Source organism: Fundulus heteroclitus, chromosome 23 (assembly GCF_011125445.2).
Source record: "Fundulus heteroclitus isolate FHET01 chromosome 23, MU-UCD_Fhet_4.1, whole genome shotgun sequence".
Lineage (NCBI taxonomy): Eukaryota > Metazoa > Chordata > Actinopteri > Cyprinodontiformes > Fundulidae > Fundulus > Fundulus heteroclitus.
Window position 1 is genome coordinate 31,997,856 of NC_046383.1, and position 17,588 is coordinate 32,015,443.

A 17,588-nucleotide genomic window follows, 5' to 3' on the forward strand; every position below is an offset into this window, starting at 1 on the left:
AAGAAAAAAAAACTTTTACAAAAAAGAGGATGGATATGGTCTTTTCTATTTACAAGGAAAACAGATCGAAACAATAGTTGCTGCTTCTTTTTGTTGATGTGGAAATTTAATGCCAATTAATCCATAAAAAAACAACTAAAACCTCAATTTGTTACATGTATTTTTTTTTCTTTAAAACTCTTGGTACTTTATAATCCTTAGCCAGAGTTATTAAGAGCCGATGTTGAAGGTCCTAAGAGCCACTTGCGGCTCTAGAGGTTACAACCCGTTGTCAAGCGTGAAGCAGGAACTGGTTTATTGTGAAGGGAGCAGACCGGAAGAGCTCCTCTCGTTGCAGCTCACAGGAACCCAGGCAGGCCGCAGTGATTTGGTAGCCGCTGCAGTAGGAGGAAGGACCGCGGTTCTACCCCTTCTATCTTTCAGTTTCGCCTCAACATATTTTTTTTTTCTCGGTGGCTCGCTTTGGTAACAGACGGTGACCCGTGCATGCAGAGACGGCGTTTTATGACTCCCTGAGCCGCAGCTGAAAAACCTCCAACGGACGAAGTGTTTCCAATCGCCATTTTAATCGCACGTTTTCCCTGACAGAAGCGCTAGCACAACAATGGCTCTGAAAAGAATTCACAAGGTAAGGAAGTGAACGCCGAGGCCCCGGATTTCGCAGTTTTGTTGTGGATTGCGAGCCGCGGTTCGCCCTTCGGAGGCTTTCCCGACGCGCATTCTGCTGAGAGTGACTGCGTTAAGCGTTAAGGACATATCCGCCAAGTTGGTTTTCTTTTTGTGCCGACGGATGAGCTGCGGACGGCTAGTGACGGCAGCGGTAGCAGCGGTCCGCCGTCTTGTGTTGAAGCGGTGCCGCTAGAAACGGGCCACTTTAACCGTTGACGGGTTAGCTCCTCGCGGGGATCTCGTCGCGTGGGGGCTAAGCCGCGTTAAGTCAGATATTGAGCGTGACGGGATGTTAAATATGTCTACGGCTGTCACGCTATCAATAAATATTGTCGCGTGCTAGCTGCTGCTGCTGGAGACCCCGGTGGCTCGCTAATTTGTGGAAGCTAAAACGGTCCGTTTTATGCTAGCTAGCTGTATTTAACAATATATTTTTTAACAGTTGTCAAGCTAAGGGGGTTTTATTCGGTGTGACGTCGTGTATGTACTTAGGAGCGCTCGTACACTGTTTGATAAATTAAAGAAAAACAATATACAGACTTGGTTTGACAGATACCTCTCAGGTTAACTAGCTAACGGCAAGGCTAGCCGTAGCTCAACAAAGACGCTGGTGCTTATTCTATATAAAAAAACGCCGATCGTTGATTTCTATCGCAACTTCTACGTCTTATGATATATTTTTATACCGTTATATGTTGAGCTATAAGATCAGCTCATAGGTAATGACTGGTGTGGCTCGAGCTAGCCTCGTCCTCTTGAAGGTGCTCCCCTCTTTATCTTAAACGGCACGTTATACATTTTAATGACAGGGTAGCCGTAGTTCGTATTTGACCGCGTAGTTCTTTGCGCACCGAGAACTGTTTTTTTTTTTTTCACCGACAAGTGTTTGATAGCCGTATAAAAGATCACGCTAGCGATTTGGCGTAAAACGGGCCCGTAGCTGTGATCGGTCGTAGCCTTTGATTGCATATGTTGCTGTTTGAGCGACGAGCGGAACATGGTTGTGTTTAGTGGTTGGGATTTCACTTCTTTCTGCTAAGCGATTTGCTGTGGTCATTTCTGACGTAGTTGGGCGATGCTAAACGCGTGTTGTAATGTAGCCGGGGCAGCAAGCGGAGTCTGCGTCTAACATGTCATCCTGTGCCGCCGCCGCACCGCCGGACCTCCACGGATAGCATGTAGGCTAACGTCGCGCTGCCGCTGTCATGTTGCACCATACCTCACATCCTTTGTTACGGCAGTACATGCTAATAAAAAAACACCTCGTCATAGTTATATGATTTCAGTCTGGTTAGAGCAACCACGATGTCAGGGGAAATGTTATGTAATGTGCGGGTTACTGCGCTGATCAAAGCTTACTGCGCTATAGTAGACTAAGTTTAAAGTAAGGGACCCAGCTCTGGTTTGGTTTCATCAAAGAAAGGGGGAGTCATGCTGGACACTTGGAACTGGGTATTAGAGAAATAAATCTGTTCCCAGATGTTGATTATTTTTCTTTGTGTTCCAATTTCAAACATCACATTTTAATATTTTTTTTTCACCAAAGCTCTGAAGCAGAATGTGACCCAAAATGTTGTCTGTCATAGGAGTTGAATGACTTGGCTCGGGACCCTCCAGCCCAGTGTTCTGCAGGACCAGTAGGAGATGACAGTAAGTTAAAACAAACCTGCATTGTTTTGTTTTGTTCCACCTCCCACCTCATCGTTGATCTGCAAAGGAAATTTAGTAAGAATAAAAAAATTTAAAAAAAAAGTTGAAAATTGAGAAAGGCACACATGCACATTTTTGTAGTTGACGAGCAGATGAGACATTTTTGCGTACCAACAGGTCTTGGTGCAGATTACTTTGCTGTATGCAGCGTAGCGGTGTCAAAGGGAATCAGTCCTTACACAAGACATGTTTGATTTGGTCTGGGCCGGTGGCAGGTTAGCGCTGTATGATTATGTGGAGTAACAATACTGTGGCTTTAACATTAACACAAAAAGTTGTAAAACTTTCAACTAGATCTTATTATTTTATTTCACACAGAAAAGCAGCATTGTTTTGTTCTGCTGTGAAAATAACACGGTCAGTTTTAGTTATAATTATCTGCAACAGTTATCTATAGTTTTTTTTTTTTTTACACATAGGTAATAAGGGAGAACAGGTATATTATGTAATAATAATTATTTATTCATCAATATCCTTCAGCTAAAGGCATCTTTGAAAATAAAGCATCTAATTCTACACCAGTAGCAAGCAATGAGTCAAGTCAACCAATCTGAAGTTATTTTAAAGGATCTAATGAAGAAGAAAAAATTAATTTGACTAAATTTGGTTAGTTTTCAGACAAATATGCTCTTTGCGCAGAATATTTTGTTCTTGCCTGTCTAATCTTAATACTGGAAGTCTAACAAGGTGATATTAGCAGGTTTAATGGTTGAACTGTCTGCTCGGGTAGCGTTCTGTTTAAAAACGGCATCAGTTTAATAGAAGGTGAGGTCGGTGCTCCCTAAGGCCCCATCCCCCACGGAGACAAGCTTATTTGTGTCTGCAAAGGTATCTTGTCGTTTAGGCTGTTCTTCCACGTGGATGCGGCATTTTGGAAGACTGTAAACATTATTTTTTTTAAACCAGGTCAGACTGGATAAAATTTCAAAACACCGGTTTCATTTTTCAATGTGTACATTCGAGCCGCATCTTTTTTTCTCTTTCTTTTCTTTTTTAACAATGATGTTGTAGTTTCTCCCTCTGTAACCCGCTTGCACCTCGCTCTCACAAACAACAGCGAAGATGGCGTCGTCCAGTGTTGCGCCTTTTGTTATGACTGTTGGTGGCGTCCTCTGTTTACTTCACATAAGTTGTCTGCGCATGCCTGGTGCTTTTTTTTTCCATGATTCTCTGGCTATGTCACAGCGCCACCAATGGGCCTGGCATACCTACTACAGCCTTTTCTGTTGCGCTGCACCCTCTGGTGTGGACGCGCCTTTTATTTCTTAACCGTTTCTGAGAATTTACTGTGTTTGTCTCGGTGTAGACAAGGCATTAGTTTCCTCATCATGACTTTCCAAACAACTGAATTTCTGTTTTGCAAAGATGAAGTCTCCAAGCGGTTGTCACCACCTGGAAACGGGTGAGGGAGCGTGACACCGCTCTTGAGTGAAGGAAACTGATCCCTCCAACACTTGCTCTGCCATCTCAGGCCCTGTTTACAAGACAGCAGTCCGTTGAAAACTGGAAATTTTTCCGATTTCTGTTAACACATTTACATGACATCCTTATAATTGCTGTCTTCATTTTCACAGCAACATGCACGTGTGTACTGCCTAAAAACCGTGTGAACAAACAGTTGAGATGGCAGAGAATGAAGTTTTCCTATGGAGCGATGATTCCAGGTTCAGCTGTTGCCTGAAGTGACTTAGAATTATAGCCGTGGTTATATTCAGAAGAGTCAGCAGCCAAAACGGTACTCTGCTATCCGCCACTCTTATTTTACTACTTCCTTGGTTAATTTATACGCAGCCGTTAGGTTTTGCACGTGCGTATTAATTTCTACCAATTTCTGTCTTGCTGTGTACAAGCTAGGGATTCCCTCATAGAAAAATAGTGTTTTCCGTTTTTACACGGCTACGGAGGCCAGGATGTTTTATAATCATTATGTTCTGGCATCCGTTTTCTAAATGTGCCGCTGGAAGAGAAAACATTGGCCGCTGTCATGTAAATGAACAGTAGGAAAATAACCGAACTGTCGAGTTTTCACCCACAAATGTTGTTGTGTAAACAGGACCTCAGTAAACAGTAGGGAGGCTTTGTCTGAGAATTGAACGGACTGTGAAATCTTACATTTTTAAGCCTTGTTATACCCTAGAACTGCAGACCCTTGGTTATGTTTACTTAAAGTGGAATATTTCTACATTTCTTGATTTTCATATCCATTTTGTTGTCAGAAAACCATTATTTAACTTGATGCCCATAATTTTGTTGCTTGCTAGCATTTGTTTCACACCCACAACAGCTGTAATGTTAACTGTGGGGAGCACAGCTTGTAAGGAGAATGTAACTGGAGAAAGGGCCACAAACCTTTATAAAGTTTTGAACCCCCAGACATTAACGTTCTCATACACGGACCAAGAAGTTTGGACTAAAAGCTCGGAGCTTGGCACAGATCCCTGAAAAGGCCCTACGTTCATTTTGTTGATGCTAAGCCAACAACCACGCTTTTTCTGAAAAGCTCCTCTGCTGTGAGTCTTCTAAGAATCAAAGGTAGGTTCTGGTGGGAGAGCCAGGTGCGTCTCGGCTAGATTTATTCATATATAGTGTGATAACTAGCACGCTAACTACTCTAGTGATAAATGTTGCTGTGAGGAGAACTGCTAGCTTAGTCCACAAAGTGGTGCAAAACATCTCTGTAATCTTACTGCTTGACCAAGGCGTTCAGACCCTGGAACAGAACAAACCACCTCTTCCTAAATTTAGCCAGCCCTGCAAGCATTGAGCCATAAGTACAAAGATAACTGCTGGTCGGTTCCTACCTATTTTCATCAGCCGTCATCGTATGGGTGCTGCTCATTGGCCCCGTCACCATTTCTACCGTTTGGGTTTTTATGTAGCCGGCGTCTTCAGGGAGGAGAGCTACCTGCAGCGGGGCCGGCACATGACGGTGTGAGGTTTGACGGGCCTCCATTTAAAGTCGTCTTTGTAGTTAACTCCGGTCTGCTGTGTGGAAATGTTCTGATACAGCTCCACTAAATAATGTCTTCCTGTACGAGGTCGCTCATGGTGGTTTTGTTTGGAACCGAGGTGACATAATGTGTCGCGTTTCATCCCAGTGGACCGGCCCAAATGGCGTCCAGAACCAGAGTCAACCAAATGGGGTGAAATATGAACTCTGGAGGTATGAATTAGTGCTCGTTTATCTAGGGCGAATTCTTCAACATAAAATCTAAAGTAACTTTAAAAATTAGCCCTATCCCTGTGAGAAGCCCATCTTGGAGGTTTTTCACCCATGTAACAATGTTACTGCTCCAAAATGCTCCTAAGTAGCTCTGTTAACCACAGTGTTGAAAGTGGAAGCACAGAACGGACATAAAGCCCAGGGTATGTAAACGGGAAAGGAGAAGACGAGTATCAGCACCGAGTCCCATGCCATGACCTAAATTCAGGAAGTATTTCTGTTTTTGTTGTGTAAACATATCCAGGAAATACCCAGACCTGTTTTTAGAAACAATGATGTATTGTAAAAAAAAAAAAAAAAAACAACTAAACATTGTTCTTCTCTCGCATTCATATCACATTAATTTTAACTTTTCCACCAGTGAAGCTCTGATTCTGCCAGAATTAATCTGAATATTCCATTTTTAATTTTTCTCCATCTGGTAATATCTGGCAACCATGTTTTTTTTTTTTTTCTTTCTCTTCAATTTAAAAGTCAGGATTAGGGTGAAATAAACGGGTGTGGAGTTCACCACATCACATAAATGATATGAATGTAAATTAGTCAAACTTTTGAATGAACCAGTTGACAAAGTCAGCCATAAGATTTACTCAAAACTGGAAATGCACCATCTTAGGTTTATCTGTGCTAAGAACCCTGAGCGGTGTCAGATCAGCTCAAGCAAATGGCACCACATGGACGAGCTGAGCTGTTTGGATTTACCCTCACAAAGGTTTACTCCGCTTAATGAATACTTTAATCACACATATCCTGTGAACTAACGGATGAGGCTTGAATATTACACTGTGGTGAAATTTGCTGTAAAGCGTCTGAGAAATACTGGGGTGTTACCATTTGTTGGGTCATTGCTGCAAATATAATGGATTTAAAGGCTTTCGAGTTGAGTTTAAACCTTTATTGATTGTGATCAAACAGGCAGCACAGATTTGTTTGGTTTCCTCTTGCCAAAACCGTGGTGCAGAATCGTAAGCCATGAATAAATGACCAGACAGTCGAGCCTAAAGCTCACATTACGGTAACTGGACAGAATGGAGGAGTTGCCTCTAAAGTTGTTTCACTGTCTACGTCAAGATGAAATCACGTGGATCGGTAAAAGCCTTTGGACTGATTTCTACGATGTGGAGCACGTTCTGGTTCGCTCATCGGATTCTGTGCTTTCGTCCACGTTTTCAGCATCGCTGAAAGACTAAGCAGAGCGTGGAGCAGACTGAAACTGTAAGGCTTAATGTCCAGACATGTGCTTATCGCTTTGGGAAAGTTTCTGTATATCTGTATAATCTCCATAAAACCCTGTGAGCTCTGCTTTTTCTTTAGCATTGTTAATAGCGCTGGACAAATAATCGCATTTGTAATATAATCACAATTAAAAAAAATGTTTTTGGTTATGTAACAATTAATGTGTCGGACACGTCCTTCAATATGTTTAAAGTGGGTTTTCCTCCACATGGAAGGGAAGAGAGTTGCAGCAGTGAGATAATCTAATTTTATTATTTATTTTAGAGTTTAATAATCATACTTTTTTTTTTTTTTACCAGAAACGGTCAATGTTTAATACATAGACTTGTTTGTTGGTTGCAAAGATTGATGTCCAACTCAATTAAAAGCTCTTCTCTTGAATAATGATATTCTGATTAATAAAATTTGATTTCTTGTTTTAAACAGTCCTTGTTTACCAACATCTTTATCTACAGGACATTTTTGTTGCTGCTGGTTAATGCAGAGAAAAGTCAAATTAAATTGCAATTATGGTTGAAATATATCTCAATTTAGATTCTTGGTAAAATGGTACAGTCCTAGTTGTTACCCCCTGCCAATCGTGTTTCTGCCTTACTATAATGTTTTCCCAGCAGGTGTTGTTTTTTTCAGCAGACTCTACATTCTCCAGCTCATTGCAAGAAACGGGTGTTGGTGTTGGTGTTGATTTCATTCATCACCGGCTCTCCTGAGTTATCCAGTCAACGGTTGCTCTTGCGTCCTGAGGGACTCTTGCCGCTAATTTACACAGCGTCCGTCGCCGTCCCGCTCCGGTGTCAACTCTGTTTTAAATACTCCCGATTATATTCAATGACGGCATTTGCAAAGCCGCCGCATAGCGCGTGCGGTCGGGTATCCACAAAAATTAGACTGGCTTCTGTTTTTGCCGGACACCACGGTCAATATGCACACATCCTGCCATACCAACAGGAAACTGAAGGATCACATCTGCAATTTCAAAACAATTAACCAAAGAAGGGCTAGAGTATTTGGACAGTGACACAAGTTTAGTTATTTTAGCTGTCTATGAAAACATATTCAGGATACAATTATATAATCAATATGGGCTTAGAGCCCAGACTCTCAGCTGTAATTTGAGCGTATTCACATCCAAGTTGGAGCAAGGGTTTAGGAATTACAGCTCTTTAATATGTAGCCACCTCTTTTTCAAAGGACCTAAAGTAATTGGACAATTGACTCAGAAGACTGCAAAATAAATAAAAAGGCTGGATGGGCTCTTCCCTCGTTAACCTGTCATCAATTAAGCAGTTAAAAGGTCTGGAGTTGATTCAGGTGTGGCGTTTGCATTTGAAGCTGTTGCTGTGAACACACAACATGCGGTCAAAGGAGCTCTCCATGGAGGTGAAACAGAACATCCTGAGGCTGAAAAAGAAGAAATCCATCAGAGAGAGAGAGAGCAGAAATGTTAGGAGTGGCCAAATCAACAGTTTGGTACATTCTGAGAAATAAAGGGCACTGGTGAGCTTAGGAACTCAACGAGACCTGAATGTCCACAGAAGACAAGAGTGGTGGATGATAGCAGAATCCTTTCCATGGTGAAAAACCCCTTCATAACATCCACTCAAGTGAAGAAGACTCTCCAGGAAGTAGACGTATCAGTATCTAAGTATACCATAAAAAGAAGACTTCATGAGAGTAAATACAAAGATTTCACCATTAATCAGCCTCAAAAATAGAAAGACCAGAATTGACTTTGCCAAAAAACAGCCAAAGAAGCCAGCCCAGTTCTGGGACAGCTTTCTTTAGACAGATGAGACTAAGATCAACCTGTACCAGAATGATGAGAAGAAGAAAGTTGGACAATGATCCAAAACATACAAAGAAGTGGAATATTCTTCAATGGCCGAGTCAATCACCAGACCTCAACCCAATCAAGAATGCATTTAATTTGCTCAAGACAAAACTTAAGACATAAAGAACCGCAAACAAGCAGCCACTGAAGACAGCTGCAGTAAAGGCCTGGCAGAGCCTCACAATGGAGGAAACCCAGCGATTGGTGATATCCATGGGTTCCAGACTTCAGACAGCCATTGCCTGCAAAGCATTCTCAACAAAATACTGAAAAGTAACATTTTGCTTAGGGTTACGTTTATTTGTCCAATTACTCTTAGTCCCTGAAATGAAGAGCGCTTGTATAAAAATAGCAACAACTACTACATGTTTAATCACATATTTTGTTCAGCCCCTTTAATATTAAATGCACCAAAATAGGCAACAAATGAAGCTTCTCTCCACCCAGGGTAGAACCTAAGTTATGCTTGCGTGTGTTTGCGGTAACTGTCCACACTAAGCAATACTGACCTGAGGGGATAAACGATGCTTTGAAGGAGATATTCAACATGGAATAAAACAGAAATACCTTTACTGGCCCACGGTGGCGGAGTTTGCCATGACAGTGGCAAAAACAAGTACAGGAGACACCAGACTTGCTCACAAAATGAATTAATATGAACAAACGCTCAATTTCAAGTTAAGCTGTACAGCAGAAGAGACTGATTTATCAGAAGGGGGAAAACTATTAATAGATAATGAGGCATATTCAGATAATTATGAAAATGTCTAAGTTAAAAAATAAAAAATGGCAGTCGATTATAGACTAACCCAGACTTTAATTTGCATGAATGTACAAACACACACTCCCTGAGAGTGGAGGATTATCTCTTGTCATGTTGAGCAAATTACTCCGATCATTTTAGCCCTAGCAGATGAAAACGGCCACATTCTCTTCATCTCCATCTAACCTGAGCGAGGTGTGTGTAGCTGGCAGGTAGAGGGCAAAGCGTGGTGCTGACTGAAACAACATATTCTCTCTAACCCCAGTCATTTCCTGTTCAGCTCATTCTCTTTTAGGATTTTCTTTTTTTTTTTTACATCAACATTGTCTCAGATGTGGCGATCAGCTCATCAGCCAGTTGTCAGTCAACAAATTTCACCACAGTTGTCTCTCATCTGTGACGTTTAGGTCAACGGCTGAATTTAAATGTTGTTTCCCCTCCCCTGTTCTTTAGATGCATCGAACTGACTTGGCCTGTTTCTGTCTGTAAACGCTTACTGTGTGTTTTTGGTGCAAGTTGTTTTGGGTTCAGTAGCGGTCAGGATCAGTGGTTGAGTGCATGAATAGGAATCGTCTTCATTCCTAGTTTCCTAAGGACCACTACTTTAATGATTGAAGACATTTTCTTCATGTGAAACTTTGTCTCTTCCTCTGACATGATAATGCATTGACCTTTCTCTAAAGAGCAGCAGTAGTCATAGTATCTGAACTTTACCTGCAGTTCTATAGTACACATAGCTGGAAGTAGACTGATAAACAAGCTGACCCGGCATGCTAATTTAATAAATATATGGTAAAGCGATCCGTGTACAAAGAAACATCTGTAACCTGTAAAGTTGCTGCTGACTCTGATGGCGCGAGATGACGGTCATCTGGGTCCAACACCAACGTTTTAGTATTAATCAACTAAGCATTAAAGAGGAGGATCTTAACCGTCTAAGTGTGCGTTTATTATCTTTACCAGCTGCATTTACAAATGCACATTCCATCATTTTAGTGATGAATATCTGCTTGGAAAGAAAATGTTTTTAACCAGAGACCACTGTAGGCATTTACTGGCTCTGGTTTGACTTGACAGATACTTCTGGGTTTTATAGTCATTTAATTTCCTAGGACTAAACGGCATAAAAAAGGAGAAAATGCAACATGTTTTTCGATATTGGTCTTGGGCGTAGTCTACACGCAGCTGGATGTCTGGAGAAGCGAGTATATTATGCGGTTAGACCTTTGGTCCACACATAAACGCCGTTTTACATCTCTAAGAAACGAATGATTCTGAAAACTCTGGCCAAAGTGGACATTTCTAAAATCTCAGTGTTTGAGCCTGCGTGTGTGAACATGACAAAACAGAAATTTAGCGTCCGACGCATCAGTCTGCGACACATAGTGCGGTGCTGAGGCCACATGTGGGGCCGTGGTTAGAGACTTGGCCACAGTGGGGTACAAACAAATGCTGTCAGAGGGGCTGATTTCTACCAGAACTGTACCATTTAGCCAAAAATCTAATTCGTGATATATTTCAACCGTGATTGGGATTTAATTTTGACTTTTCTCTATTAACCGCAAGCAACAAAAATGGCCTTTAACTGTTTTTTATTAATCCGAATATTATTATTCAAGAGAGTAGCTCATTGAGTTGGACATCGATCCTTGTTGAACATTAAGTGCAACCAACAAACAAGCCTGTATTAAACAGTTTGACCGGTGCTTCATGCTGTAGTGAGGTTCCTGGAGGTTTCTGGTAAAAAGTATGATCATATAAACTCTAAAACAAATAATAAAATTAGATTATCTCACTGCTGCAACTCTCTTCCATGTGGAGGCTAACCCACTTTAAACATACTACGGACACCTAAAGGACGCGTCTGATTCATTAATTGTTACATAGCCAAAAATAATAAGACCTCTACGATTTTAGAAATTAAGTTTATTAAAATTGCGATTATGTTGCAAATGCAATTAATGGTCCAGCCCTAATTTCTACGTTGGCATTGTGAATGACTTTACAATGTGTGCCTAATAGGTGTTAAAGTGGAAAAATTCACTACAGCATCTTATTTCCACCTGCTGTTACCTCAGCAACCGCATAGCACTTCCTGTCTTCGCCTCGGTGTCGGGACTTCAAAGTAAAAGCGTAGATGGACCAGATGCTTGTTGCTTGGTGGCTTTTTCAAGCCCAGATGCTGCACTATGTTGAGGTGCAGAGGAGGAGGAGCGCTTGGAGGTCAGCCGCTTCACGGCCGCTCTTCCTCCCAGCACGCCGGCACAATGGCATTCAGCATCGCCTTTATTCTGAAGGGTTCTGATTGGCTGACGTAGGCGTTAGCTTAGCGTTCCACTGCCCCTATGCATCTGGCTTCTTTTAAAACAACACGCATTGGTGAAACTGTGTGGATGAGCTCGGTCCGCGTTATTTTTTTAAAACGACGCGGGGGATATATTCATTTTTATAAAGACCGGCTACCTGCGTACAAGGCCTTAAAGAAAATGAAGGGATTTAGCATGATCCCCCTCTATGGATCACAGCGTATGTCCCTAACCTTTACCTGACTCCTAACGCTCTTACAGCACATGTTGCGGGTTGATGCATTTATAGACTGAAAATGGTGGGACTTTTTAGTTTTGATGCACAGGCTCAGCCGATTCTGATGTCTGGCCAGGAAACTGGTGCACCTCCACAACCACTGCTGCTCTTTTTTCAATTTCATTTCTTTCTTTATTGCCACTTCAACATTGTTGCCAAGAAAATATTTAGTTTTTGTTTTGTAGTCCTGAAAAAGGCTTTCAGTGGTGGAGAGTTCTTCAAACACTGTTCCACTACAATTTTAGTACTATGTTGGAAGCATTTTATTTACATTTTTAGATCAATTCATTCCAGTCAAGTTTGTCAAGAGTAAACGTACCTAAAAATGACCTAAAAACTAAAATAAAAAAAAGCACAGAACAACTCAAAATCAAAATGTAACGAGAGACTCCTTAAAGTTTTAGCGCTCGGATCTTTAAAACCTTAAAAGTGCACCGATCTGAACGGTGTTGCTGTCTATGTCATTTCCTGGCATCTAGCATAAAAAAAAAATTAAAAAAAAAAAACCTCAGCACAATGAGCCACAGAGGTGTTTTTTTTTCTTTTCTTTTGCCGCAAGATATCTGTGGGTCTCTTATTTTCAAATTGACATTTCTTCTCAGCAGGATGATGATTATCAGTTTGTTGCATCACATTGATGTTTGTCCAGCTATTTAGTTTTAAGCTGCTCGTATCTAACCGCTGAGCACAGACTATATGAAGCTTCTCCTGAGGTGTTGGCTCGTTACTGAACTGTCAAAGATCTCTGTGTCCTTTGTTTTAATCTTCACATCGTATCCTTCGTTTGATAACCAAGTTCTCTGCTTTTTGTTTCAGTGTTTCACTGGCAAGCCACAATAATGGGACCCGTAAGTATTCACACGTTAACGCTGCAGCTTCTTTGAGCATGAGGAGCGCGTTCATGGCGCTGCTTGTGGGCAGCTCTTAGGAAGCCTCTGTGACCTATCAGAGCGTCGAGTTTGTTTCTAAACCAGGTGTCTCTGTCCGCTGCAGAATGACAGTCCTTACCAGAGCGGGGTTTTCTTCTTGACCATACACTTCCCCACAGACTACCCCTTCAAACCGCCAAAGGTAAACGAGACATAGGTGCGAGGACATGCGTGTGTGTTTGTGTGAAGTAGCTGAGTGCAGAACCCGAGGTAACCAGAAGACGCGTCGACTTCCTCCTGCCTGCTGAAAGAAATGTCAGATCTTGTAGTTTCCTGCTCTGCTCGTTGCCTAGCCCTGTCCCTGCCCCTCTTACGGCGCCGTCGCTCTCCTTCTCTCTGCTTTCAGGTTGCATTTACCACAAGAATCTACCACCCAAATATCAACAGCAACGGCAGCATTTGTCTTGACATCCTGCGATCACAGTGGTCTCCGGCTCTCACCATCTCCAAAGGTAAGCTGCTCTCTACAAACTCCCACCGTTTCTGTTTTGTTCTTTTTTTGTTTTGGTTTGTCTAAATGACTTCCCACAAATTATACTGATCTCTCGCTAAGGTCCTCCTTTAAATGTCAGATTTAGCATTATGCACTGTTGAGGATGTTCTCAGCAGGTTAATATCTCTGATAAATATCCAGCTGTAATAATATGAGAGGGAAGTCCCCTGGAAATGTGTACATGTCTGTAAAAACATTTGAAATGTTTTTGTGCCTTCCATTATAGTTCTCCTGTCGATCTGCTCCCTGCTGTGCGACCCGAACCCGGACGACCCCTTAGTACCTGAGATCGCCCGCATCTACAAGACTGACAGGGAAAAGTAAAGTCGGCTTTTCTCTTCCTCGTTTCCGTCGGCGTCGTCTTGAGCGCTCCGTGTTGCTTCAGCGTCACGTTTGTGTGGCTGTCAGCAGTGCAGACGGGTAGATGACAGGCGTGCGTGTAGCTGCGCTAAGAGCTTTTCACACTGAGGACACCATCGGCTCTCGGTCGGCCTGGCCTAAACCCATCGCACTCGCTCCAGTTTTAGTCTCCGTTTCCAAGCGAGCCAAAAATGTTCAGGAAGTGCGAAGCAGGCCGAAGCTGTTGAGGGTTTTCCAGGCATCTTGAAATGTTCTGTTCAGACCTTGGCATAGCTTCTCATTCTTTGAATCCTCACTGGACCGTGTGTTTTACCGTCTCTGACTACACCCAGACGGCGATGGAGCTGAGAAGAATAGCAGGGCGTCTGGTTGCGTCCTGCATGGAGAAGCACCAATCAGAGCTCTCCGCACAGCGTTGACCTGTCCACAACGATGCTCAGTTGCTTTTTCTCTTTAAGAGCCACTAGAGGGTTCAGGACAATGTTTCAGCCTTTCTGCTCTGAGCGGTCATTAGTGGCAGCGTCACACCGTCTATTTGAAGGACAGTTACGGTTTTAAAATGAGGTTAAACCCACTGAGTTGACACTGAAGTTTCTTTAGCAATTAGCATATTTAGCTTGGTTAGTGTTACTTAAACCAGGCAGGCCCAAAGGTGTCGCCGGGGGGCCATTTGTGGCCCCTGTGATGATATTGGGTCGCCCCCCCAACTGTGTTTCAAGAAAGATCTGGTCCACCAGCACATGTGGCTCATGCAGATGGAAGATTTTAGTTTTTAATTAGGGAAAAATGATTGCAGAAAAGTTAAAATCCTACAATTAAGTTAAGTATAAGTGTTAAGTATAACACAAAGTATTAATCTTTTAATAAACACACATTTGACATTCTCTTTAATTTCATAGTAACATCTATCCAATGATATTTAAATTCCCTCGAACTTTGATTTGACAATTTTGGCCCAAGTACCGGAAAGTTTGGACACCCCTGACTTAAACAGTAGTCTGTGTGTTCTAGAGAGTTTAGATCCCTACCTGAGCTTTGAGATTTCTGTCGGCTTGGCCTGATAAAAGTTCGTTCAGAACGTGTCGAAGAAAATACATTTTCCGGTAAATAGCTTAGTTTGTCTGTGCTTGCTCCAGTTTTGCTCAATTTTTACTTTATAAAATCCTGACACTGAATATAGTTAACCTTGTTTTGAATGTTTAAATGGACAGATCTGATAAAGTCTAGTCATGCTGACCACTCAGTGCTTTACACTAGAGCCACATTCACCCGATCGCACTCACACACCGGTACACAGATCGGTAGGCAACCTGGGGTTAAGTGCCTTGCCCAGGGGCACATCCACATGTGACAGGGGAAGCTGGAATAAAACCCACAGCCACTCTACCCATTGAGCCACAGTCCCCCCCATGTGTCCACCGTGTTTTTAAGGCAGCCTGGTAGGGCTGGTATGTTCAGGCTCCGGTCGGGCCGATGGAGCCCGTTCCTCTGTGCAAATCTAAAATCGGAGCAAAACCAGATAAGAGTTGGCAACAACGTAGTTCACTGCAAGTTTAGTAAACCTGGCAAAGCTGGAGGCGTTCAGATTGTTTTTAGATGCTTACAGGTTTCCCAGGACTTGGCGTGTGTGAAAACACTTAGCAGCTGCTAACGGCTTGCACTTCTCTCTCCACCCGTGAACGCTGTTTTCTGTTATTAAAAACCTTTGAAAGTCTAACGTGTTTTTACTGGTCAATAAACCCCAGGCTGACATCTTCTCTCTCTCTTTTTCTTTGGATCTGTCCACAGGTACAACAAAATAGCCCGGGAATGGACACAAAAGTATGCAATGTAGTGCTGGGGTAGAAACATGGCCAACCACCTCTACAACGCAAGACTAGGGGAGATTCAGATGTAAAGAGAAAACAAATAACAAAACCATTACAAACAAATGAGAAGTTGAAAACAAGATCTTGTTGGTTTCCATTGGAGTGCTTTCTTTGAGCCATGCCCCTCCTTCACCACAGTACCTGTAAAACTCCCTCTGCCCCGCCTCCCCCTCTCCCTCCCCCTCTGTTTGCCCCCCCCCCCCCCTCCCCTCCCGCCTCTCAGCTCATCTGCCCCTCCCCCTGTGTACAGACTGTCAACTTGAAAAGATAAAATGTCTCCCTCCCCGACCATTCTCGTCGCATCCCCATTTTTTTTATTTTTTTATTTTTTTTTGACCCCCGTCTCCTCACTTCCGTGTTCGGTTGCATTTCGACATCCAAGCAGGCTGGGCTGTCGCCAACCTACCGTATATATCCTTTATTCCTGCTTGCCTGCATCCTTACCCATCTTTCCTAAAAGCATTCCTATTAGCGACTGTAAAACTTCGAGGGGAACCTTTTTGTGGTGTTTTTTTTTTTTTTTCACCTTTTTTTGTTTTTAGGGGGAGGGAGGGGGAGGGATTTTTACAGTTCACCTTTTCTTGTTTCGTTGAAGTAGTCTCCATCTGCAAAGGCGATGATTCAAGAAAGCAATTTTCACTCGTGAGTCAAAGGGCACTCTGTATTTTTTAAACTAAAAGAAATCCGCGTAAGTCATTGCAGGCTGTGTATAGTGGGGGGGAAAAAATGCTCATGGCCTATTTTCTCCTCTGTCGGATTCCTTGAAAGGACTTGAATTTATTCACACACCTCATGCTCCTCATTCTCCCCACCCCTTTGACCCTTCAGCCTAGTGAAACCCTTCATACACACACGGGCACACACACACACACACACGTGCACGCACAGCTGTAACCCCATCACCACCACCTTTTCTTTACTGTCAAAGCGGAGGTTGTGGACCAGCTATTTAAGCAATTCATTTTCTTAGTTTAACCTGTGTTTTTATTTTCTTTTTCTACTCAATATTTAGGTTGCTTCTTTTCCCTCCTTTATTTTTATTTTTGTCCCCCGCCACCCACCCCCTCTCCCCCCTACCTCCCCTTTACCTTTTGCTATTGTCAAATTAGCGGCTAACATCTGAAATGGCTATGGGACTGGCTTGGGCTCTGGGTGCGAGGAGAACCCACTCTTCTTGCACAAAACCTCTGTATATTGAATTACCTGAGAGGCTCGTTGAGCTTTGTGTGTTGATTAAACTGTGTAATAAAAACCTCTGACTCCTGTGTTGACTCATTGTCAGGCTTGTTTGAAAGACATCCAGAGGGACGACGGCACCAGCGTCTCGTCCCGTTCACGGTCTGCTTCTTTAATGTTAGGTGATGGAACACAGTATTTATGGTGGTGGAACGAGTGGAAGTCACATTGCTCCTGGTGCTTCTTTTAGACGTCTCCAAAATATCCCAGTAAGAACTCATTTCTTAATGGAATAGGGAAAAAAGCTGCGATACTAAAAGTCTTTGAAGATGGATAGTTTTAAATGTGCACCAAAATTATCCGAAGTTTCTTTTCCTTTTGACGGTTTACACAATTCTAAAGACGGGTTATTTGATAATTTCCCTAAATTGGATAAACATACTTAGTAAAAATGTTTACATTTCCAGGCAGTATTTTATGTAAGGTTGTTGAAATGGTGAAAAGCTAAGATGTAAAGGTTTGTTTTTTTTATATATTAATATATGGATGAGTCCTTTTTATCTTAGATTTGTAAAGTCACAACTTTTTTTCTTCTTCTGAAAACCCATAAGTAAATAAAAATCTCAAAAAGCCATCTCCCAGCGTTTTGAGAGTTTGCTACACCTTTCATCAGATACCCATGGTCCTTAAAAATCCTTCTCTTAGTAATGTTTGTTTTTTTTGTAAATTATTGCAGTATCAGGAATA

At 42.3% G+C, this 17,588-nt stretch overlaps 1 protein-coding gene across 1 annotated transcript; it reads left to right on the forward strand.

The window, feature by feature from the left end:
* The first annotated feature begins 321 nt into the window (after nt 1–321).
* On the forward strand, nt 322–16,930 carry ube2d2 (ubiquitin-conjugating enzyme E2D 2 (UBC4/5 homolog, yeast)). Its single transcript, XM_012866846.3, has 7 exons — nt 322–628; nt 2,256–2,319; nt 12,832–12,863; nt 13,009–13,086; nt 13,291–13,396; nt 13,664–13,757; nt 15,586–16,930. The coding sequence occupies exons 1-7, from the start codon at nt 605–607 to the stop codon at nt 15,629–15,631; spliced, it is 444 nt and encodes a 147-aa protein (XP_012722300.1). The 5' UTR covers nt 322–604; the 3' UTR covers nt 15,632–16,930.
* Nucleotides 16,931–17,588: the final 658 nt, after the last annotated feature.

Excerpts from the sequence above, each read along its gene's own strand:
- ube2d2 (XM_012866846.3), top strand. The coding sequence starts at position 605 with ATGGCTCTGAAAAGAATTCACAAG. Across the intron at positions 13,397-13,663 it reads GGCTCTCACCATCTCCAAAG|TTCTCCTGTCGATCTGCTCC; the intron begins GTAAGCTGCTCT and ends CTTCCATTATAG. Across the intron at positions 13,758-15,585 it reads TACAAGACTGACAGGGAAAA|GTACAACAAAATAGCCCGGG; the intron begins GTAAAGTCGGCT and ends ATCTGTCCACAG.